This window comes from Lepeophtheirus salmonis, chromosome 1 (genome assembly GCF_016086655.4).
Source record: "Lepeophtheirus salmonis chromosome 1, UVic_Lsal_1.4, whole genome shotgun sequence".
NCBI classification, from domain to species: Eukaryota; Metazoa; Arthropoda; class Copepoda; order Siphonostomatoida; family Caligidae; genus Lepeophtheirus; species Lepeophtheirus salmonis.
Window position 1 is genome coordinate 3,781,156 of NC_052131.2, and position 24,595 is coordinate 3,805,750.

Sequence of the window (24,595 nt, forward strand, 5' to 3'; positions counted from 1 at the left end):
GGTGCAAGATTTAGTTGTTTATCTGTAAACTACAAAGTATAATTTACGCAGTGAAGCACAAGACCAAAGAACTTATTCCGTGGCTCCATGATAACGTCTCTCAAGGAATAATAATCATCAACTCCCTCTTCATTGGTGTGAAATACAAAAGCACAATATATAATCTTTACAAACGATGTTTTATCTGAACTGGCGGGAGATCCTCTTTTCTTGATTTGTTTTACTTATCAATCTGGGATCTGCTAAATTTCATTGTTATTTTTCTCCCGGTTTTGTTAATCTTATTTTCAAGAAGGACTTTGTCTCGCCAATGACTTCTCCATGTTTGCTAGGAACATCAGGAAGGAGGGACGTGAAGGGGTACTTATAGTAGTTTTCATACACAAATACCTCACCTCACCTTTTGACAGAGGTAAAGAGGCCGATGAGTAACTTCATCACTAGATTTGACCCTGAAACAAAAAAAAAAAAACAACGCCACATCCAAATTGGGACTCACTTTAGGCCACCATAGCAGCTGCATACGAAATTTTTTCCCAAGAGATTGTCGTCAACTCCTATAAGGCCTTCCAGCGACTTGTAAAGGCTGTTATTCATGCTTAAAGGGCCATATTGAGTGAATAAGTTTGCAAAGGCCATGTTTATATGTTTTGTTATAATTATTATTTACTTTATTATTGAAATTACAAAATATTGAAGTATTTCTTAAGCAAACTCTCGAGTCTACTTTTTGATGCCAAGCCCTGTACGTTCTAGCCATACACCACCTATTTTAAACTTTAGGTATATTGTCCCATTGAATGAGGTTATGCTGAAGGGCTGTAATAATGCAGTTCATAACTGCGACATTTCAGCTGTTGTAGTTACCATAAAAGACTGCAAGGGATCGGTCCTAGGACTTACGAATTTTATTATAACCAAAAGTTCTTTTAGACAAACCTAACACTTTTTGTACTAAAACTGATCGAATACCTTTAGGTTTTAATGTAAAAGTTTGATTTTGGTAAAAATGTTGTCGATATAGTTACCCTTCCGCATGGAACACTAAGAATCAATACTATTTTATGTGTAATAAAATAGGCTGAACAGTTTTTAATCCTAATAAAATCCTTTATCATGCTTTGCACTGCCGTGAATCACCACAAAAAAACAAAAAAAACTAAGAGAGTTATTAGTTAAAGTTGAAAAAAACTTTAATTTTAAGAAGCTTTGGCGCCAAGTTACATATAAAGTACCCTATGTTCAGCAGAGTGTCTCATGAGGCTTTCATGTTATAAATGTGTTCCATCTAATCAGTCGTTTTGGAGTTTATTCGTCAAAAACAGACAGGAATTATCAAATATATGTAATACCTAAATATATGATAATGTAACAACAGGTTATCACATGTTTTATTAATAATTATAATTAGCATGCACTAGCATTAATAGTTGACGTGATTGCATTGCTTGAGTCATTATTTTTCAATTAAGTGCTATTATTAGCAATGCATTCATTAAACACTTCTTTTGAATGCATTTATATACAAACGAGATATTTAACAAAATCGTTATAATTTTGTTTGGACCGATCTAATTCAATATCTGTACTGACTATGAGAAAAATCCAGATATTCTAATTAACATTTAATAACGTAATTTTGATATTACTTTATAGACCCATACCAACTTTCTATTCATTTCTAAAATAAGGAAAAATGGCTCGCTTGTTCTCAAAATTTATTTATATTCAATTATATTACACGAACATAAAATATTAAATGTTATTTTCCCCCATATAAATAATTCACATTTCAAGTGATTTAAATTCTTCACATTGACTAGAATGATTGTTGATTTTCTGAAGATTAAAATACATCAAGAAATGTGTGAAAATTGCTATTATCCAGCTTATCATAAATTCCACTAAAAGCATATCAGTTGGCAACAAGACATGAAGTGATATCAAAATACTTTTCAATCCGATATCCAATCTTATCCTTGGTCTTCCATTGAAGTCTAAACACTTACTAATTCAATAATTAATGAAGTTTCAGTGATTGAAATTATATTCCGATAAATTAAAGCAAAAACAATCTGTTACAAAAAAAACTTAGCTCTCTAGTTTCTGTACAAGTTGAGAAAATGACACTTGAACGTGATCAACGAATTTCCATTTGCTCACTCCAAGCAGTTAGGCGTCTCAGGCTACCGTTTACGCCGTCAACAATCCGAAACGTTATAGATAAAGAATGACTTTGTTAAATATGATTCAGGGGGAGTTGAAGAAAACAGCCCAGGCCAGACCACTCAAGTCTATGAGGGCCCATGCGAGATATTTTGGGGTTTCATACCAGACTGTCCAGAGAGCTATGAAAAAAGTGGATGGAAAGGCCACTTTTAATACTAGAAATGAAAGAAACACATCTTCATCATTACAAAACTCTTTCGAACTCTTTTGGCCCTCTACAACCCTGATACCAACCCTTTCGACGGCATGTATTGGGTGATTGTTGAGTGGAAAGCCCACAGTGTCCGTCATCCAAACACAGAGGCCCAAAATTCCACTGTCAGCCAGCACCGGGACGGCATGATGGAGGACTACATCAACAGCGGGTGACAGGCCTTCCCCCACCACCTAGAAGACATCTTTCCCGCTAAGGGCATTAATGAGTATGAGAGCTCATATACGCTTCTATTTTTAGTATTAATTATGTAGAAATTCTGTAGTAGAACAATAAATTTTATTTTGCTGAAGTTTTAAATTCAAAGTGTTCAGATTTTGATGAGCCACTCAGAATATTAAAAAAATTGATCTGAAAATTCTGATCCCTTATTTTACAAATTATTCGATGTACCCGTATCCCTGAATGCAATTCTTTTGTTTTGTCATAATTTGTTTGTTTCGTTTGCCGACAGATTAGTGTCCTAGAGATACAATATTTAAAAGAAATTATAAGTAAACGTTTATTAGTAGCTTTTCAGTGACAAGACTTTTATTAGTTTCTGGAATCTCACTCATTATTTTGGAGTTGATATTATTTATTAGGCCTTGAATCTTACACATCATTTTGGAGTTACAATCACGTGTTAGGCCTGAAATCTGACTCTTCATTTTGGATTTGTAATAACTTATTAGGCTCTGGAATCTTATTCTTCATTTTGGATTTGTAATAACTTATTATGCTTTGGAATGTTACTCATCATTTTGTAGTTGTAATAACTTAAAAACATGTTGATTCTTCATCTTGTTTTAGCACTTGTTCTTTAATGCTTTACTCGATCCAAAAGGCTAACTAGTGAAAGCCAAATATATTTGTATATGAAAATTTTAAGCTATAAAATTCGGCTTCATAAATTTAATGCTGGTTTAGTAATGTTACCAAGATCATAGTTTATATTAATAGCTTTTTTAATGGAAGACAAATTTGATCATCCTTGGATTTTTTACATAAAATTATTGGGCTTGGAATAAACTTTATTTAACACTCTTTTTAAGAAGTACATAAGTCACAAAATATCATTCATTCAAGGACTAATACTACCTATGTATATTATGCATTTCTAGTGTACAAAAATTGAACTACAATATACAGGGTGGGGCCTAAAAAACAGCAATACATCCGTTTTCACAATTACATTTTTTTAATTTGTGGAATTTTTAGTGCAAACTTTTCAAGCAAAAGTTGACGATTCAACAATTTTCCACAATTTTATTCAATATTTCCCCCTCCATTCTTAATTATGGCTTCAATACGGGGACGAACAGAAGCACAACTGGTTTTGATGAAGTCCAAGTAAAAGTTTATCCACTCCTCTGTGATCACAGCATTCAGGGCATCGACATTCAGGTGAGTAGTCTTGTTTGTCTTGCCCTGCCAGATGTTCCAGAAGGTAGCCATATGTTTTCTGCGGAAATGTGCACCTTCCTGTACGTGTGTGCCGGGTCACCGTATTGGGTAAACACATATATTTCTCTGGGGAACGTGCTCCTCAACCATAGCAAGAATTAGTACCTGAGGACCCTGTAGTAGACGTCCGTCTAGACTTTCTCGTTAGCTTTGAAGAAATAGAAAGGCATCTTACTGCTGTCGGACGCCAAGACGCGGAGGATCTTGACCTGAACTAGATGTTTGTTTCTGAAGGTTCCCTCGACCTGAGTTCTTGATTCAGCCACGAAGCTTTTTATTTTTTGCTGTTCAGAGTAGCGTCCACTGTGAACATGTTCTTGTCAGAGATTGACTTGTGCGCGGAGGAAATCGCACACCCTTTGCCATTTTGCTTGTTGCATGGACATTTTTGATTGCACAAAAACAAAAAACATCGAATTGTAGCTCTTTGTCTGTTTTTTTAATGGCGCCAAGTAAAAAATTGTCAGACTTTTAGAACTGAGGAGAGACGGCTTCGAAAAGTATGCTAATTTTGGAGTCCTCTACTTGTACTTTCCAATCCCTCATTTTCTCTGACTGCATCATATAAAATATAGAAGGAAAATCGAAATTTCTTTGAATTTTCTACGACACTGATACAATAAGGATACTTAATATTTTGTATAATATACTGGTTTTCGGATTTTGGTCCGATATATCAGGCCCCGTTTATTGGCAACCAGCAAAAATTTCTATCTTGAAGATTTAAAATATAATTTACAATGTTGTTTCTCGTAGTATTTTTGTGGCACCGTCATAGGCATTGTTTTTACACTCACTGGAATTCCAACAATTTTCACTTTTTTAATTATCATAATATAAAAGGTTCGTTAATATATTGTCTTTTGGTCCGTTCTTATTTGTGAAGGTCGAGTAATTTGGTAATTTATTTAAGATATCTTTATATTTAGTAATTTGTAAGGATCACTAACTTATAAATTAATATGCTGTCATATTCACATAAAAACTACTAAGAAATTCCCAACTTTATTTTTTTATTCATTAATTACAATATAGCCTATTTTATATACATACATACACATAAAATACATTAGTTAATAATAAAAGTAAAGATATGACTTTCAGTAGAATAATGATTAATCAATTAAGTGTAAAATTAATTAGTTGTTCACTGAAAAGACGACTTCTTCTATATTAAACTTCTTTTCTTTTTTATATATTTTTGCGTGATTGATATATGTATTACATTGAGGTAAATTATTTTTGGGAGACATTTCCTCATTTTAGTAGGGCTGTATTTGCTATTGTGGAAGTCAAGTCGTCATGCATAGTGTGTGAGTAGAATCTATATCTATATGATTCTTTGTCAATTCCCGAGTCCATAAAAATAGGGATTAAAGATTTGAACAATTCAGCTAAACTATGATATATTTCCTAGAATGAATTGTTAATTTTGATTACGACCAAGTGAAAATCTTATATGCTCAATTTTGAACATCTTTAAAAATATGTATTTTTGGTTTATTAAAGTCCCCTCCTACCATAATTATTTATTTAAAGCAAGAAAACTTTATATCTATACAGGTGTGCGCGTCTAAAACTAAACACTCCTTGAAATTTTACCCCATGCACATATTCGTAATTTTATTGAGTTGAAACCGGTTTATACTTCGATGCAAGGATCTTGACTAGTTATAAACAAAACTCCAGCAAAATCTAAATAGCAACCATGAAACAACAGCCAATAATATGAAAATACTTCGAGTCGCAATTTTGGGAACTTTCCGTGTGGGAAAAAACTCCCACTGAAATTGCCAAGGTTCTAAGCTGCAGCTGCACCACCGTTACAGCGTGGTAGCCAAAGGGACTCCTGAGTCGACCTCAAGATCCAAGTCAAGGCCTCGAAGGTTGGACGAAATGGTTGCTGCCATGAAAAAGTCTGACGAGGACAAGAGAGGTAAAGTCACCGTCAGCGGCCTCTCCAGGGAGTTCAACGTCAGCAGAAGGACCATGTACCGGCTAGTTAAGAAAGATCTTGGCCTTAAGGTCTGCAAGAGAACCCCTCGTCCACCCCTCAAGCCGTAAAATTTAAAGGAATGTACAATTTTAGACGCGCACACCTGTATTGCACATCTCAAAAAGAAGTAAGATATGCTATGGTCAAACAAGTGTGTTTTTGTGTTTCGAGGCTTGTGCAGAGATATTGGGTGAACTTTTCAAATGTTTGCATTACATGGCATGGCTACTATTTTCAATATAAAAAATAAATAAAGTTCTGATAATTCGAATGAAATAAACAAGGTAGATACACCAATTCAACCCAAACCATAGGATGAAATGGGGAACTTAATTTTGTGTCTGTCCTTTCCAAGGTCCAGTTAAGTCAAGTAACCTCCTTACCAGCCCCACTTGTTGGTCATAAAAGAAAGTAAAATTGATCTCATGTAACTTCATTGACTCCTTTTTTGTTACATAATGGAACAAGCTAAATAGCTAAGTAAAAATATTATATCTTTGTATAATAATATAAATATGGATATTTTTTTGGTAAATATGTACAATGCTCTTTATAGATATATCTTATTTTGCTTAATAACTCCTCGACATTTTTACTAAAAATTCCAAAGACCGATCTTAAGTATGGACCAGTTGTAAGACTGGACTAGACCGAACAAATAAGTAACAAAACAGCACTATCGAGGTCTATCCCACTTTTTTTTCTGCACAACTAAAAAAATTAATCAATTTTTAAAAATCTTATCTTAGTTTGATACTACCGGGTGTTTAAAAGGAACTTTAATACTTAGAGCAAGAGAATTGATATATATTTGTGTATAAATGAATGACAGATATTCTTAAATCACCCTATACCTAAAGGAGTGTACTAGGTTGATATAATTTCGAGTCTTCTTTAATAAGAAATGACTTGTCCAAACTTAAGTAGTACACCTCCACTAATAAGGATATTTATTTCCTCTCTATAATAATAAGCATATTATTTATGATATATATATACATATTCTAGTTGAAATATAGATTCATCATTGTCAAACACTAAAAGAAGAAAATAATTAATTTATCCGTCAAGCATATACAAATTTTTGTTGAATAATTTATGAAAAATCGTTCATAATTATTCTTATTTTTTTTTCTCTCACTCTCGTTTCTATAGCTGATTGATTAATGAGCTAATTTTTACATTTAATGTATAAATACTTTTAAGTATATAATATACTCACTTCTAATCAAGTCTTGAAAAAATATATAATATAATAAAATGTTTCTATTTCTAGAGTTATTTCAATATTCAATATTTTTTCCTTCTAGAATCTATTTCGTCTAGGCCTTCGTTGGGATGTCTTCCCATTAACTCAATGGAAAAATAACACTGTTCCATACGTTATTAGTCTTGAATATAGTAAGTGAGCTCTCTATGTATTATTATTAGGGATGTGAAAATTGTTAAGATCCTCGTAAATGTAAATATCGATATGTTTGATAAACGACAAAATCATCTCAATATAAAACTATGGATCTCCTTACTTGGTAATACGTTTGAATTATCAAAGTAGGGATAAATGATTGAGAAGAACACAAATATCTTACAGATTATCAGCTTCAAATGTACTTTTTTAAATGTATGCTCACGGAGATTTAGAAAATTTTCACATCTTTAAGTGTAATGACAAGATATTTTTTAAGAATTTTACTTTCTATTCCAGCGACAAAAGAGTACAACCTTATACAAAATTCACTCAAGTCCATTGAATTTTTAAGCTGCTTAAAATTTGAACTATGGGATGGTCGGAAAAAAGATTATCTATATATTCACCCGTCTAAAATTAAGCCAGGGTAAGGATTTTCTTCAATATTAACCATTATTTCAATTTCCAACAATATAAGTATTTTATAAAGATGAGGTTGTGTGGTTATTTTGTTTTATTTTATTGCGTTATTTACGTATAAGTTGTGTTCAAGTTAACGAAATTGCACAATTTGTAACATGTCTATTTGGATTGAACAAGTTATAATTTGTTAGATCTCAAAACTACCATATTCAATTACGGCATAAGTCACTTCAGTTAAATAATATAAGTGTAAACTAATATTACATTTTGTGTTATTAAAACTATGTGTTATATATTTATGAGTAATATAACAGGGGCATTTGAACTTTGGTATGTCCCCCAAAAAACTTGTCAGTTAGTAATTTTCATTAAAGCAATTGAAAAAATACAGTATAAGCCATCGAAGAAATATTCCATGATTGCAATATCTTCATCTCAAATACTGTACATTTTTCATTTAAAGTTAAAATTATTGTTTTTAGATTGAAACTTGTACAATCTGAATACAAATACTCGTATACAAATTAAAACTTGTACATAACATATAGACCTTATAATTTATCTTAAACTATTATCTATCCTTTATAATTCCTTTCAATCAAAACATATTAATAATAAAACCTTATAATTGATCTGAGTTGATAATTATATGCTTTAACATATACATAATGTTACCTAGACATATCTTAAAATGATACATAAATATAAGAGGGAAAAATAGTTAGTTCTTTGTTTTAATTATTATAATTATTTTCTTCAATTATATTCAAAACTATGTCAATATTTTCTATAACATTGAATGCTTACATGTAGAACAATAATATTAATAGATTTTTTTATTTGAACTGTAATAATTCAATCATATTCAATCTCTAATGTTGATCAAAAATCACACATTATAGTTAATTGTCTGCTAATTCAATATTACTAAATTATATCACATTGTAAATATATTTATTTTATAAATTGTTAATTACACCATCTTCGCTATTTGTTGAATAAAATATTTTAATCAATAAAAATTTATTAAAGCTACTTTAAACATAATTTCAAATCTTTAAATAACTAAATTTGAAATAAAAATCTATGTATCTATATTTTATTTTGGGGTGTAAACGATTTGACAAATTTTATTAGAAAAAAACTTTAATGTAGGGATAAAATAGTTTTACATATGTTAATGTATTATTATATATAATTGTAACTGATTTTAAAGCCATAACTGTAATTAGGTGTCTAATTCAATCAGAAGGATCCCTCGGTTACTTCCCTTCAAATCTTAAGAGATTTTGTACTTAGACACACGAGCCTTAAAATGGATAATTTACCCATATGAAACTTTATCTACCTCTTGTATTTGCTGAATGTAATACTAAAGTATCAGTGAACAAATAGATTTTTCTTCTTAACATTATATTTTATACATGTGAATTTATAATCTAAAATAATAATATACGAGGAGAATATTAAATTTTTAAATGAATTATTAACAACGAAGAACATGTTTTCAAAGAGAATTAGGACAGAAACTATGCTAAATTTAAGGATATTTCAGTCTCAAGGGGGATAAACACTCCAATGAAGTAACAATCAGTCAAGTTCTAGGTAATCAGAATGTTATCACTAAGTTACCTTCAAATTTTACTAAATATTATCAACAGCCATTTTACATCAGTTGGGTTTTAACAAAAATAACGATTGAATGAGAAAATCAAATTTTGGTGTTAAAGAGGTTTCACATTTATGCTAGATTTAAAACAATAATTTCCTGAAAATAACTACTCTTCAAAAGTAAGTATGTACTATGAAGAAAGTCATGCTCTATAGTATAAAAATAAAATGTACACAAAGTTTTTTAATGCTTTTTAAATGTGAAAAGGATGTGAAGTGCACATTGTTAGCTTTAAACATACTTAAGTAAAACTTACTTGTCTAAGTGTGGATACAAACAATGAAGAAACTTTGATTTATAATTAACATAAGAAAAGATAACTTTGTAGAAGTGGTATTAAAAATTCTTATATTTCCGGTAAGGATCAATCTGAGCAATTTTTATAATTTCTTTAGCAATGATGTCTTGTCGACTATGTAAACAAAACATAATACCGGGACAACCATTATTATTTACGAATCCATGCATAAGGACATTGTAAATCTTCTTCCACCAGGCCCCAGTCTTTTTGCCAATGGCCTTCTGAGACAATCCTGCGCAGAGGACTGCTGCTATCTCAATCCTATTCTCGTACAGTGTGCTCATGCTGGCCACTAGGGCAATGTTTTTCTTTGCAATCCACAGCTTATTATGCGTTCTACAGGATTGTTTCTAGAAAAATTGTACAAAATGACTCATAATCTCTCAAAATTTGTATAATAGAGATGAGTAAATAATAACAGTTGTCTTTGTACGGTGGACACCCTGAATTTGATTGTCTCAGCACTCTACATATTAGGATTTTGAGGCAAGATGGCGATAAAAAATGACCAAAACTCCAACAAAATTTCGGAATCTGATCCTACTCGCCTTGATTTTTGTACATACAGTTTGTGCTTTGGTCATATGTCGTTAGTTTATACAAATTCAAATGGATTTTAAACCACTTTAAGGCTGTTCTCTTAACGTATTTTTGTAGTTTTTTATCGTGTTTTTGAAGAAAAACCCGGTAAGAAGCATATTGTTTGTATACAAAAACAGTGTTAGGATCAAAAGTTGATGGTTCAAAAAGGAATATACAGTTTTCAATTATTATTTTATGGGAAAGTTAATTTAATACTCATTTTTAGAAATGATTTAGTATTGAATTCTGGGTTTCTGCTATATTTAAATATCCTTTTTTCGCATAATTTACAATTGTTTTTAGCGTTGTGCTTATCAACTTTTTCTTACAAAGCAATCATAATATAATAGGTATTTACTTTAGAATTCTAAACTGGTATGTATAATTTTGGAAACTATACAGAAATAAAAGGGTGGGTGGAAAAAATCCAGCGAAATAAGGAAGGGGTAATAGGGACGTCAGTAACATACAATTTAGTAAGGTTATTTCCAAATAATTACGAATAATTTATAGATAAAAAAATTATTTCCAACTGGTCATGTCTTGAAGTATCATTTATCTTATTATTAGGTGTTGGTCCTTTGTTGGAAAGCAAGGTGGTCGACAGGACTTGTCCCTAAGGCGTCCAACCAAGAAGTCATGTTATTGTCTATGTAATTCTGGACGCATCCTTCATGAAGTCTTACATGCTTTGGGATTTTATCATGAACATTCACGTCCAGATCGTGATAAATTTATAGAGATTGTGTCTTCCAATGTTCAAAAAGGTAAGATATAATAACATAGATAATTCCATAAAATTATACTGAAATTGGCAAATGCAGTTATTTTTACTAGGATAAACAAAAAATTAATAGTTTTGATGACTTTCTTAAGAAAAAATATTTTCATAATTTAAAATAAAAACTTCAGATTTTTTATAAAATCATTTAATCTAAGGTAATGTGCTACATTGTGATATATTACTTATTAAAAAGATATTGAATCATCTTTGGCCTCGGGCTCAAATGATTTCGCTGGTTATTTTCATAAAATTAGCGCTTGCTAAATTTCCATTGTAATTTTTTATTATTTGACCAAAAAATTATTTTATTTTATGACATTTGGATATACATGTTTTGCCTCCAAAAAAGAGGCCATAATAAAGGTCAGCAAGGGTAAAGTCATCAAAATTTTCACTTTTTTGTTTATCTAACTAATGAATAAACGTACTTACAATTTTTTTATATTTCAGCCAATCTCTTTGGCTGTGAAACCCTAACAAACATACAAATAGGCAACAGGCTACATTTTATTTAAATACTATCATCGTTCTTTTAGAAGATGGAATTTAAAGAAAATTTTGGAAGCAATTTTATTGGACTAAATTTGTTAATTTAACTCAGACCTGTAAGGTCTTATATATAGATGAAATTACAATCAAATCATGTTTATTTTTTTTCAAAAAAACTTGTAAAATTTCAAAACTTAAGGCTGATTGAGCTACCTTTAAATTAGCAAGTCAATAAATCAAACTTTGTCAATCATATTTTTTGATCAAGGGAAATAAATCTGTACCTTTTCACAAAAAGTGAAATAATTGCCAATTTAATTCTCACACTTTTCATTTTTTTTGCATTTTTTCTTCTTTAAAAGTATGCATACTAGTTTTGATGAAAATCCAGTGTATTTTTTAGCTTTTTTTTTTTGGGGGGACCTAAATATTTTTCAAATTGTCATGCTGATTTTCTGTTGTTTGTTTTTTTATCATTCTCATTCTACACTGGATTTTCATCATTAAACACAAGTAATCAATCAGTGCAATCTTCAAAATAAACATAAATTAAAACCTTTACAGAAACTATTATGCATGTACACAGAATTTATTTCTAAAAAACTTTTGCATTTTAGGTTCTTCAAACCTAACAATTATCTCATTCTAAATAAATAATTTCTGTGATATAACATGTTTTTTGTTTGGAAGAGATAAAATACCATGTTTGTAAATTTCATTAGTGATTGGACGGTGACAAAAAAAGAAAAAAACACGATGTGATTCTTGTAAAAATTTCCCTTCTTTAATATTTTAAATTATAGTTAAAAATACGGTTTTGCCATCAGAATTATATATACAGATTTATTTTATTTATTAACTTTTTTTTTTTTTTTTTTTTAGGTGATAATTTCATTTATACAATTAATTATTTAATTTTTTTCCAAAATCCAATTATTCACGAATAATATTTTTTTTTTTTTTTTTTTTTTCAAAAAGCAATAGTTTTTTTTGGACAAAAATTTGAAAGATACACGGCTGTTGACATAAAAATGATTTTTTTGGAAAACAAATTTTCAAATCCAGAGCAATTCACAAAAAATATTTGGTTATGAGAAAAAAATTCCAAAATTTATAGCTGTTCAAAAAAATTTAAAAATATTTCAAAGATTAAATTTTTTAGAAAAAAAAATATAAATCCTAAGTTTTATATTAAATTTCCTATATAAATTTCTTTGAAAAAAAAGTTTATATTAAATTTTTTGATAAATAATTCCAAATATATTAATTGATACTATAATTTTTTTTCAAAAATCCACATCTATTTAAAAAAGTTAAATTTTTTGGAAAAAAAATTCAAAACTCCATTTTTATTCTCAAAAATTAAATTTTTTGGAAAAAAATTCAAAAATCTTCTTTTATTTACAAAAAATAAAAATCTTAATAAATAAGAATTGGAATTGCAAATAAAACGTTATTTTCCCGATATTGATCCCAATTCCAAAAAAAAAAAACCGATTATCCGAATCCTAATTCTGATTCTTTTTAATCGTCCCATCACAAATTGTGATGCATCCAAAATTTAATTTATCATTGCATTATCTCTCTTCCAAACAACAAATATTTAAATAACAACCTTTTGAATTTGAATTGGAGTACTATTATTGAAGTTTTGTAAATTATAATATTCAAAGTTCTTAAAATAAATTGTCAATTTTTTTGTTCCAAAAATACAAACATTAATATGTGTACACTGTACACATATGATATATGGGGTAACCTACCTTTACTCCGCTTTAACGATTTATTTTTCAAATAAATGAAAACTTCTTATAAATTATCAATTTAACATATTTTTATCTTATGCTTTTTTTATAGGAAAATTACAAAACTTTAGTAAAAAGACGTTCGATAAAACGGTCACTGAGTTTACTTATGACTACAATAGCATTATGCACTATGGCAGCTTATCTTTCAGGTAAGTAATGATTTTTGGGATGGTTATTTTTGAAAGAAGTAGATTAATGATTTTCTATCAATCTATTATAAATTTCCTACTTTCCTTAAAATTTAATGGTCTTTTTATATCTTCAATATCATTTTTCATTCATTCTACAACCAAAAAAGAACTTAAAAAAATTGTTATAACCATCGGACTATTACGTTTATAAATGGATTTTCAATTCTTTTGAGACATTTATCCGAGAGTAAAAGGGTTTTATTTCATCATACGAGTATACATACAGTATACATATATGTGTATAAAAGGAGGACTATTTGTGATAACTTGTCCTGTCAAATAAACTTTTTTTTACAAGATACTGTTCTTTAGATTATATTTGTGATATTTTTCGATTAATTAAATGGGAATTACAATAATTAGGATTGCATTTGAATACAAATAATGAACTATTAATATATTTTTCTTGAATCACTTTTGATTTTTTATCCAAGAAGTTGAGATAGAAAGAGAAAAGAAAAATAATGAGTAATGGTCTACTTTCGATGTCTTTTACAGAATAAATGGAATAAGATGATACACTGGAGATTTACTTGTTAAAATCGAGTGACCACATTTAATTTTTTATCCAGTATTTAATGTAATAACTACTTAAACATCAAATTGAACGGCTTTATATTGATAAAATTTATGAAAAAAATACATTATCAAAAACTAGACACTTTTTACAATATTATTAATTCACGAGAATAAAATAATATTTTAGGCGTAAGTTTAATTTTTTATCCATGAAAATTAACATAGTAATTTCTTATTCAGTAACAATACCTAAAAATAAAAAAAGGAAGTTTTTAGTTTTTCTCTTTTAATTCCAGGATCTTTTTATGCTGTCTCTGTACATATATATGTTTAAGGTAAACTCTTCTCGGAATTTTTGGCTATTAAGATGCAAGGATATTCCAATAAAATTAGATATACAAATGTTCGTCAATTTAGGATTTAAGTTACAAAATATAATTATTAGTGGTTAGATAGCTATTCCTTTATTCAAAAAAATCACATGTAGTTCAAAATAAAACATGTCAAAATCCGATTTATATTTTTTTACATCCCTAATGGATAACTTTACAATAAAAATATAGAGGTTTACGTTGCGTCCCCACATTATTTGCAGTATTTTCTTCGAATAAATGCAAGACAGTCCTTAAATCTCCGTTACTTTTATTTCAAACCAAAATCTGAATACTTTTAAGCACCCCTTATGAAAAATAATGTGAAGAGAATTTAAAAGAAATCTTTTCAGGATCATCTAGATCAATATATGTGTATTGATAAAAAATTGATAACTTTTCAAATTTTTCTCTCATTTATTTTTGAAAAAAAAGTGTTTTTTTTTCTTAAAATTGTAATACATTTTAAATATCAACAAGTTATATTCGCATTGCTCTTTAATTTAATATTTTTGAGTATTTCTGATAAAAAGAAATTTAATAATTTTTTTTTAACTAATTACTAAAATTTATAGCAGTTTAATCATATAAATAATACTTTCAGAAGAAAGAGTTAAGACCATGGTAATGTACTAAATATATGTAACGTGTAAAATATATTTAAATGTTTGTAAATTTGTCTCACAACAATTTTAAATTATTTTTCATTTCTAATATTGTACTCAAATTTTTTACATCCTGTTCTAAGTATTTCGCTTTTAGTGTTGAACCAAATTTGAATGAAACCCCAAAACTTTTTTGTAATTATTTAATATATACTGACGGCCATGTCATGAAAATTTGAGAAAAATTAAAGTATATTACATTTGAAATTTTTAAGGTCAAACATTTGACCTTATGACCTCAAGGTCAAAAATGTATTTTTTTCGGTAAAAATAGAGTTATACAATAATAAATATGTAAGTATCTTTCCAATCACATTTAAAGTAGATCGATATCTTTAAAAACACAAGATGCTGACTTCGAGGCATGAACTTTAGGAGTTTTTAACTCCTGATATGGAGGTCAAAGAAGACAAAAATCTTAGATTTTGGGTTTCTATTCAATATTAAGCTATATGCAAAAATTTCAAAAAAAATAAATCGGAGATGGTGCTGTCTGACGAGTGATAGATTAGACTTGGAGTGCCCCAAATAGATATTATTGAAGTGTGAGTGTTTAATTTTAAAATTTTGTAGAAAGATGTGCAATTTGAAGAATCAATATGAATCATTTTTTCCTCTTACGTTCTTTAAAAAAATCAATATTCCGGGGCAATTATAATATATAATTATATTGTTGTTTCACAAAACCAGGAGTAGAAATATTCAAAAGAATGAATAATTGATAATAACTCTTAAAACATTTGAAAATAAAAAAATAGGAAAAAATAGTTTATATAATTATGAAGATATATTAGAAACTTTTCACAAAGGATGAGCAAAAAAAAAAAGAAGAAAAATATATAAGCAAATAAGTTGTTTTGGAGACACCAAAAAAGTACAGGGGGTTTAAAAACTCCATAGAGCAATTAATTATGTCGATATTGTAGTATATATGTATTTAAACATAATGTGATATAGGAAATCAGTGTTTGCATGTTAAGGTTTTTTTGGTGTGTGTACATATATTTTTTCCGAGAGCCTAACGAAACGGAATTTAATGTAGAGTTTACGTGCTTTATACTTTTCAACTCTCATTCTCAAAACAAATAAATCAATCATATTGTTTTAAATAAGTATATTTGTGTTACAGTACCTAACAAAAGATTATGGTAAAATATCGTAGACCTTCTATCCAGAGTTATTTATATTATGAGGGAATGTAAAGTATTTGTTCAACTGCAAATAGTAAATTAAACCATATAAAACAACGGTCCTCAAACTTTTTATACTTTTTTTACCATTTGAAAAATATCAAAATTTATACATGTTTTTCAATTTAACATTTTTTTAACTAATGGTAGGACACTTTTTTCTCAAATGGTATTAAATATAAATTACTTTTTAGATCCTGAATAAATATATTTAGGATAAATTAGTCTTATTTTTTAAACTAAGATAACTATTTCTTCTTTCTGTACTTATTAAAAGCTTAAAGAATTATCATTTTATAAAATTAATATTTATCATTTCTAATATTGTGATCATAAAATTTTTCTATTTTTATGACATTTGGTTTTTTTAAAGCCCTATGTTTATTTATAACAAAAAGTACAATGTATCCATAAAGGCTCAGTAATATGTTTCCTTGCCTTTATATAAATTAGTTTCAAGAGAATGTTTTGTCATTTTCTGTTTCTTGGGAAGAGTGAAACAAATTAAATTCAAGCCACACATTTCTAAAGAGTAAATCATTTAAGTTATCAAAAAGTGATTGACATAACATAATAAATAAGAATAATTATAATTTTTTTTTTAAACATTTTAATTTAAAACTTAATTTATTAATATTTGGGGGAATTTAAAAAAAAAAGTTAAAAACCGAAGAATATTGACTACTATTTTTACTTATAATCGTCAAATGGTTTGAGTTTTGTTGAATATTGAAAAAAGTTATAGATTAAACAAATAAAATTTTTTATTGTCTGTTAAATATTTATGCTTCAAGAGCGAAACAATCACGTTTCATTTTTTTCTAATTTTATAACTATTAATCGTCACAATACTTAATAAATAGTTATTTTGGAAGTTCCCTAATGCAGTTGTAACTTTATCATTACATATTTTGTCGATTTTTAAAATATTTTTTCTATTATTATCAACAGAAAATTAATAAATTATTATCTTTACTCAATGTGCATAGGTTTAATACTCTATCAATACTTGATAAGAAAATATACTTCATGTATACGGAATTCAAAGACGATTCCTAGGTCAAATGAAATAATTACAATGTTATAATGTTTACTGATACTTAATCTCTGCCAAATTATCTGAATAATTAAACGTGCACTAAAAGAAAAACAATGTTAATCAAATATCCTCGAAAAGTACATACTTTAATTGTAATCATTAATGAAACGGAGATCTTTAAAGACATTTCTAAGATGAATAAATACAACTACTCATCCCACTCTCTCCAACATATTTAATAACCTAAATACTGTGTCGTGTTGTGATAGTCCTTATTTAGGACTGAAGACTGTGAGACGTCCACTTCCGTCTTGGTCCGGTGCAGTTCAGTCCTAACACTTATAAAGTGCGTTCCTTGATGACGTCAATTAACTTTATTTTTAGTTGTACTGATAGTCCTGAAGACCGACTGTCTGCAGGATCGGTCCCAATGACTAATATGACCGATCCTAAGACTAAAATAGACTGTACCGAATCAGTAAGGACTGACACAAATCATTAATCATGTGTTACTTGCATAGCAACGGATTCTGTATTGTTGTTTTTTAAAGACAACGAAGGTGATCTACCATATTTTGTTTTGTGAATAATTGATTTCATTGATTACAAAGTTCACCATATATTTTCAGAGGGAGGTGTCAATATATAATGAATGGTATTTATATGATACTAATGACAATATCCATATTATCTACATAGAACTATGTATATGTTAAGTTAAGTGACTTAATAATCCGTTAAGGTAGTAATAATTTATTTTTTGTATATAATTGTGTTATGTTTTGTAGATATAAGATAATAATTGATTTGAAGACAAATAAATTATTATTCAAAAGTTTGCAGAAAGGTAACAGTTTCATATTTTGAAACAAAGCAACTTTATGCATAGTTATGACTTGAATTAAATCAATAGTAAGACTAGCTTTTTCCCCAAATGAAAAATCAATTACTTAATTATACAATAAGACGTGTTTCAGGTAAAACAAAATTGTAACACTTTTCATATGCAAAATTTTTATATTTTTTTTCGCACAATTAATTGATGAGCCTACATTCGTTAATTAAACCAGTCAGTAAGTTTTTGCACTTGGATTTAGATAGTGTTTCTGATTGCTTATAACGGGAAAAACATGAATATCCTTTATAAGCCCCTATTTCTTTTTTTTTTTGTCAACAGAGATAAAAATTCCATATAGCTTCAATAAACCTTGAAAGTTTAATTAATATACAAAAATATTTTTTATGCCAATTAATCTTAAATAACTTTTATAACATTATTTTTTTAAGCTTTTCTTTATTTATTATAAAGTTGTCTGTCTTCATTTTTCGACAAATTATGATTTTTATTATTGAAAAAATCTATTAGATTTTCAAAGAAAGTGTAAATTTTTCAGCATTATTTTGTACTTACAAGGTATTTTATTCGATTAAAAAAAAAAGATACATAAATATTTCAAATATCTTCTGGAAGCGGGTACCTACAGATTATATTGAATATATTTCAAGGAGAATAATAAGACTAAATTATGTAATAAATATTTTTTCAAAAAACCGTATTGGCCACAAAAGCAAAAATTTGGGATTTTAAAGGTCTTTCACAGGTTTTTCCAAGTAAAATTAATCAGGAATATTACATGTCATCGTAAGTAAAAAAAAAGATATTTTGTTGAACAGTGTAGTTATTAAGTAATTTTGATTATTTAAATCAATTTTAAAGGTATTTTGCAGTTCCCCCTTGTTCAAAATAGTCTTTTAGCTTATTTTTATGTACATATTCTTTTTCTCACAAAAATTAAAAAAAAATTCTTCAACTAAATACTAACAGAAAATGTTAATCATTGCCCATTAAAATCCACTTCAATTTGTCGATTATATTTTTACTCAAAATAAAAAAAATATCTTACATTCAGTTAAGAATATATATTTATTTATCAAACATATTGGTGTCTTTTACGCTTTGGACTTTTTTCAATTAAAGTTATCAAGAAAGATGAGTAGTTTTTTTTTTTTTTTTGTAAATTAAATTATACATTTTAAAAAATGACAAGAAATACCTTCTACAAAAAAGTCCATGTCATTTTTATTTTTTATTATGGTTATGAGAAATTTTTTTTATTAAGTAGATGTATCTTCTTTTTTTGACGTTCACAAAACCTTTTTTAGTTTTTTTTGAAATAAAACAATAAAAATAACTTTTATTTTAATTTTGCAGAATTTGATATTAAGCATACCATTTAAAAAAATAGGCTATCCAAAATAAAATAGAATAAGCTGTCATAAATTCTTAAAAAATTATAAATTTTATAATAATTGAAATTCCAATATAACATTTGGGAAATGAAACTACCGATACAAGAAGTAAGCAAACAAAAACCATTTATTGACTTATTATAATTTTAAGAAACCTAATCTTTCCATATTTGAAATAAAATGGTAATCTATTTGGCATGTTGATGCCTTTATTGGATCTCATAACCTTTCCTCCAAAAGGAAACCGAAAAAAAGGCCGAAATCATTTGTTAATTAGGCAAATGAGTCAATCATACCAACTGTTATTTATCTCTTAAGTACCACCAGAGTATGGTTGTCATTTTATTACTCATCAATTTTTAAAATGAATTATATATTCTTATATATATATATATATCATTACTTTAAAATCCTACATCTAGTATTTTTTTCGATACTGTACTATAAAATTGCTTAGTAATATTTAATTAAAAACGTAGCTATACATTTTATTTGTATATAATACCTAAAATATATTTATAGCAATAATAGAATGCCCAATATACGTATTTACAACAAAGGGTTATCAAGGAATTGTATTCCTTTCCTTTTGATCATAAGTATAAAATAAGTTATTATATCGTTTATTTATCATAATAATATGTATATTATGAAAAAGCCAAGACGAAACGTAAACGAAGAAATTGATGGATGACAACAACATCCAAAGGGTATTGTTGTGTTAGCGAGGTAACACTGTGTTGGATGTATATTTAACATAGTGCAATAGTCCGACTCATTGCTCTAACCTGTATTTTTAATTTAAAGTATAAATTTTTTAGACAAGATTGGTCATTAAGTAAACTTCAAATCCCTTTTAAATAATTCTCAGAACCAGACATCATTTTGACACAAATCAAAGGTTTTTGGTATCCTTTTTGTGGATGTTTCATAAAATATTTCATATCTTCAAACTAATAGCCTTTTTCATTGTGTTACAAACTTTTGCATACGCCTTAGGATCTAAACAGGACAGCTTTTTAAAAATAAAAGTTCAGCTAAAATACTTTTTTATGAGACTAGTAGGATATTGAAAAAATATTCTTATAAAAAAATATCCCTGAAATACCATTTCCAAAATCAATATATATTGTCAATAAATGTAGATAAAAAGTGTCATTATTTCATTCCTGGTGTTAAAATGTTAGATAGTTCTTATTGAAGGCTTTGTATTCGTACCTACGCACGAAGTTTATCGATATTAATTGAATACATTTGGTATTTTAGTACAAAAAATAAGGAATACATATAAAATGTATATGGATATACCTTGTACATACTATAATCCATGTCAAAGCATTTCATGTACGATATAAGTAGACGTATACATACCTTTGACATGAAATATATTGAAGAGAAATGAGATGATATCAATAGTGTCATTTGGATATCGTTTAAATAATTTCAAGAAATGTGTTTCAATCTTTTTTATATGAATGTATATTGTATATACATAAAATTTATTTAATATACTAAATTCTTTATTAAATTTCCATGTTTCTCCATTTTATACATTATATACATATAGACGGATAATGTTATTAAACCCTTTTAAATTATTTACACAAAGTTAGCAATAATATGATTTTTTTTTTTTTAATATTTAAACGGATTGCTTAAATTATTAATTGAGTTTTGTATGAAAAACTATGCAGTTTCCTCTTAATATGAAAATCATCCGTTACTTCCCTTCAAATCCCAATGCGAGTACTACTTCATAATTAAAATGAAAATTAGTGAATAATAAGCTTTTGTCCTTAGGAGTTGTTACATATGATACTATCAGCAACTACTAAGAAGTTGAATACATTTGGACTATTATATTTTATGTATATTGGTGAATTCATAATCGAAAGTAAAATATATGAAACTCTGTGTCTAGTAGGAAAGATCGTTTCTGAATTAATAAATTATTATTTACAAAGGTTTATTCTATACAGAATAAGAATGGATAAGCATTTTGTAGCACCCCTGTATAGAGGCAGGTGCAATAAGTACTGTAAAGCCGAATGATGACCCTTGTTATATAATTTTCTGGGGATAAAATGTTTCACTGATATAAACAAATCAAACTTAAGCATTAAAAATATTAGTGCTGGGAACTTTAAACAAAAAATAAATTTTGTTTAAAATTGTAAATTATGTATGAAGGACTATGTTTCATTCTCATCAAACTAGATTCCTGATCTCCGCAGAGCTTCTTTTTTTTTTGCTAATAACTTCATTTTTTTCATTCAACATGATCAATTCCCCGTATCTCAAAGTTGTTTTTTAAAGCATTGGTTGTCAATTCGAAAATGCCTCAAAAAAAGGAATTATTGTCTATTATCAGGAAGAGGAATAGCGAGTTATTCTTAGAATGTATATTCATACGGTCAATTTTAATCGAACCACAAGCAAAGTATGAACACTTCCCAATTACCAGTATCGTTTGTCGTTGAGCCTTTACATCGATTTTTGGAGAAGTAATGGGCAAAAAAAGTCAAGTAGAACCATAAAATCATATCCACAAATCCACAAAAGCGATACAGACAATAGTTTTACTTTGCACGTTGCTCCAACCTAATTCGACCTATTATTGTTGAAAGAGGAACATATTTTTAATTCTAAAGACCATAGGGATGAATGAACTTTAAATGTTGTCTTTGGACAAGTTTTATAAAGTTATTTAAAGTATTAAAAAAAAATTGAAATAAAATAAATATTAAGGGTACGACCTAGTTTATTTATATATATATATAATTATGCCTCTATAGAAAGTTTCCAAAAATTAGGTAGTAATTCATATTTTAGAGGGATTGAAATGTTATCGCCATGAGGATAAATGATAGAATTAACATTATTTCAAAAAAGAATAGTTACACCGATCGCTTTTCTTTTTTTAATTTAGAGACTGGTTTTTTTTCTACGTTTTGCACATTTGCACATGAATAAAGCATATTCATATTCTTTTCTATTTTCCTTTAGATATTCCACAGTTTGTTAATAACTCAGAAGTAATTCCCTAAAAATGGAACATATGAAGAATATAATAACTTAGGAATTAGAGCAAAAACATGACAGCAAAAAAAATATTAAAACCATATTTCAGTCTCTGGGGTGATTTCACACCCTCAATAAAGTACTATAAGATTGTATTATTTGTTAACATATACATTTAATCACGGATTTTGCTTCATATTTCAATTAAATTTATGTATGTACTCGTCGTATGTATTGAAACTTTGCTTTAAACAAATAAAATAAGTTAAGATAACATTATTATACATCGAAAGAAGTAAATATTTATTTATACACATGTTTTACTTCTGATGTAAGAATAATAACTTCAAAGAAAGACTTGCTCTATATTATATATGTATAAAGTTTTATGAACATATGTAGTAGACTCGAGAGCATACAACATAACCTTGTTTCGGAAATGAACACATTTGTTTCTATTGGACTAATTATTATTATATGACTAAACAAGAAACAAAACAAACTAAAAGCCTACAGAGAAACATAAACTCTTTTTTTTAATTAAGTGAAAAGATTTTCTTGTGATGGAATGTTCTGTCTTTTTTGTTTTCTTTATTTGTTGGGGCAACAAAAAAGTACAAGGAAACAAAGAGGATTTCCAGCAGTTATTAGTGTTGGATCAGTCTAAAAAAAAACAGAATGAAGACTAAAGTTCTCTTGGTTCAGTACTGGTACATTTTGTCAGACCTAGGAACAATCTTTATCGGTCTTTTAGCTCTACGTTATTTCAACTATAGAAGTTTCATCTAAAATATTAAATAGTTTCTTTAATCAGTGTCTAGTAATTTTGCCTCAACTATTCTTCATCAAGGGTATGCTGCTTTAATATACAAATAAATTAAGTTCATACTTTGTTATTGTTTTTTAAGTAAAAATCAAAATATGCAATATGTATTACTATAAAATGCATTGAATGCTTGTTTTTTTTTCGTTTGGAGTAATAATGGGATTTTGTGCTTCTGTCATATTAGGGTTGCTCGCCAATCCATGAGTCTTTTTTAGTATGATTAATCTATCTGTCTTATAATAATTAATAGCATAGAAGTGATAAGCATTTCTTCGTTGGGCATTGTTGCTGTCTTTATTTATTTCTATTTTTATTCATATGCAAATTTTATTAATTATTTTAATTCTGGATCAAATTCCTGACATAGTGAGATTTTGTTGGTCTATGCATTGAAATTTTGATATATAATTCCATCTTTTCTCAAAACAGAAAACAACCATTTAATGCGTTCTATAGTAATACACATTTTATTACAAAATTCCATGAAAAACATCATTTTTAACCAAAAATAACAAAACAACAGTAAATCGCATTTATTTTTATATTTAAGCTAAATATACTTGATACAAAATGGATTTAAGGCAAAATGATCTGAGGCAAATGACTTAGCACCCTTAAATTATTGCACATAAAATTGTTTATCATACTACGTCGCTATATGATATCACAAGTTCTATTGAATGTTTTATTTATAAAATAATTTATACACTAACGTAAACTTTCATTTCTTTAATCAATCGTATAGACAACTGATCAGTATAACAACAAAATGTCATGGTCACATTCACTCATCTACTACGATTTAAACAAAATTTATCCCGTGGACATTAAAACTGAAACTTACTGTATATCACCCGCAGTTGACTGGAAACGTCTAAAAAGTTGACAAAAATCAACCTTAATTAAGACAATGGTTAAAATATGAATTTGTTGTTATGAATTAAACTAAATTTTCTTACAAATTATAAATATAATTAAAGAACACAAAAAACAAAGAAGTTAAAATATTTGGGTTAATTATTTTCACAAAAGGTACTTAGAGTTATTTTTTCTTGAAAAAACAAAACAAAGAACAATCTTTAAAAATTTGAGTTAGTTTTTTTACATACCTAATAGGGTATCTCATTTCCAAGAATTTTTTTTTATTCGGGATTCCTTTAATAAATAGTGT

General features: G+C 27.8%; 2 protein-coding genes across 4 annotated transcripts in view; one reads left to right on the forward strand and one right to left on the reverse strand.

Moving 5' to 3' along the window:
* Ca-alpha1T (Ca[2+]-channel protein alpha[[1]] subunit T) overlaps window positions 1-24,595 on the reverse strand; it is a 490,322-nt gene that overhangs the window by 294,403 nt on the left and 171,324 nt on the right. The window lies entirely within an intron of this gene.
* The window catches only part of LOC121114131 (zinc metalloproteinase nas-12), a 68,367-nt gene that overhangs the window by 41,684 nt on the left and 2,088 nt on the right, over window positions 1-24,595 (forward strand). For 2 of the 3 annotated variants that reach the window (XM_040707997.2, XM_040708006.2), the window contains exons 4-7: window positions 7,196-7,286; window positions 7,591-7,720; window positions 10,842-11,038; window positions 13,402-13,501. In XM_040707997.2, coding sequence (XP_040563931.1) covers window positions 7,196-7,286; window positions 7,591-7,720; window positions 10,842-11,038; window positions 13,402-13,501 — 518 coding nt within the window. Of the gene's footprint in view, window positions 1-5,607; window positions 6,013-7,195; window positions 7,287-7,590; window positions 7,721-10,841; window positions 11,039-13,401; window positions 13,502-24,595 lie in introns of those variants that run through there. The other variant, XM_040708014.2, reaches the window with a different exon arrangement.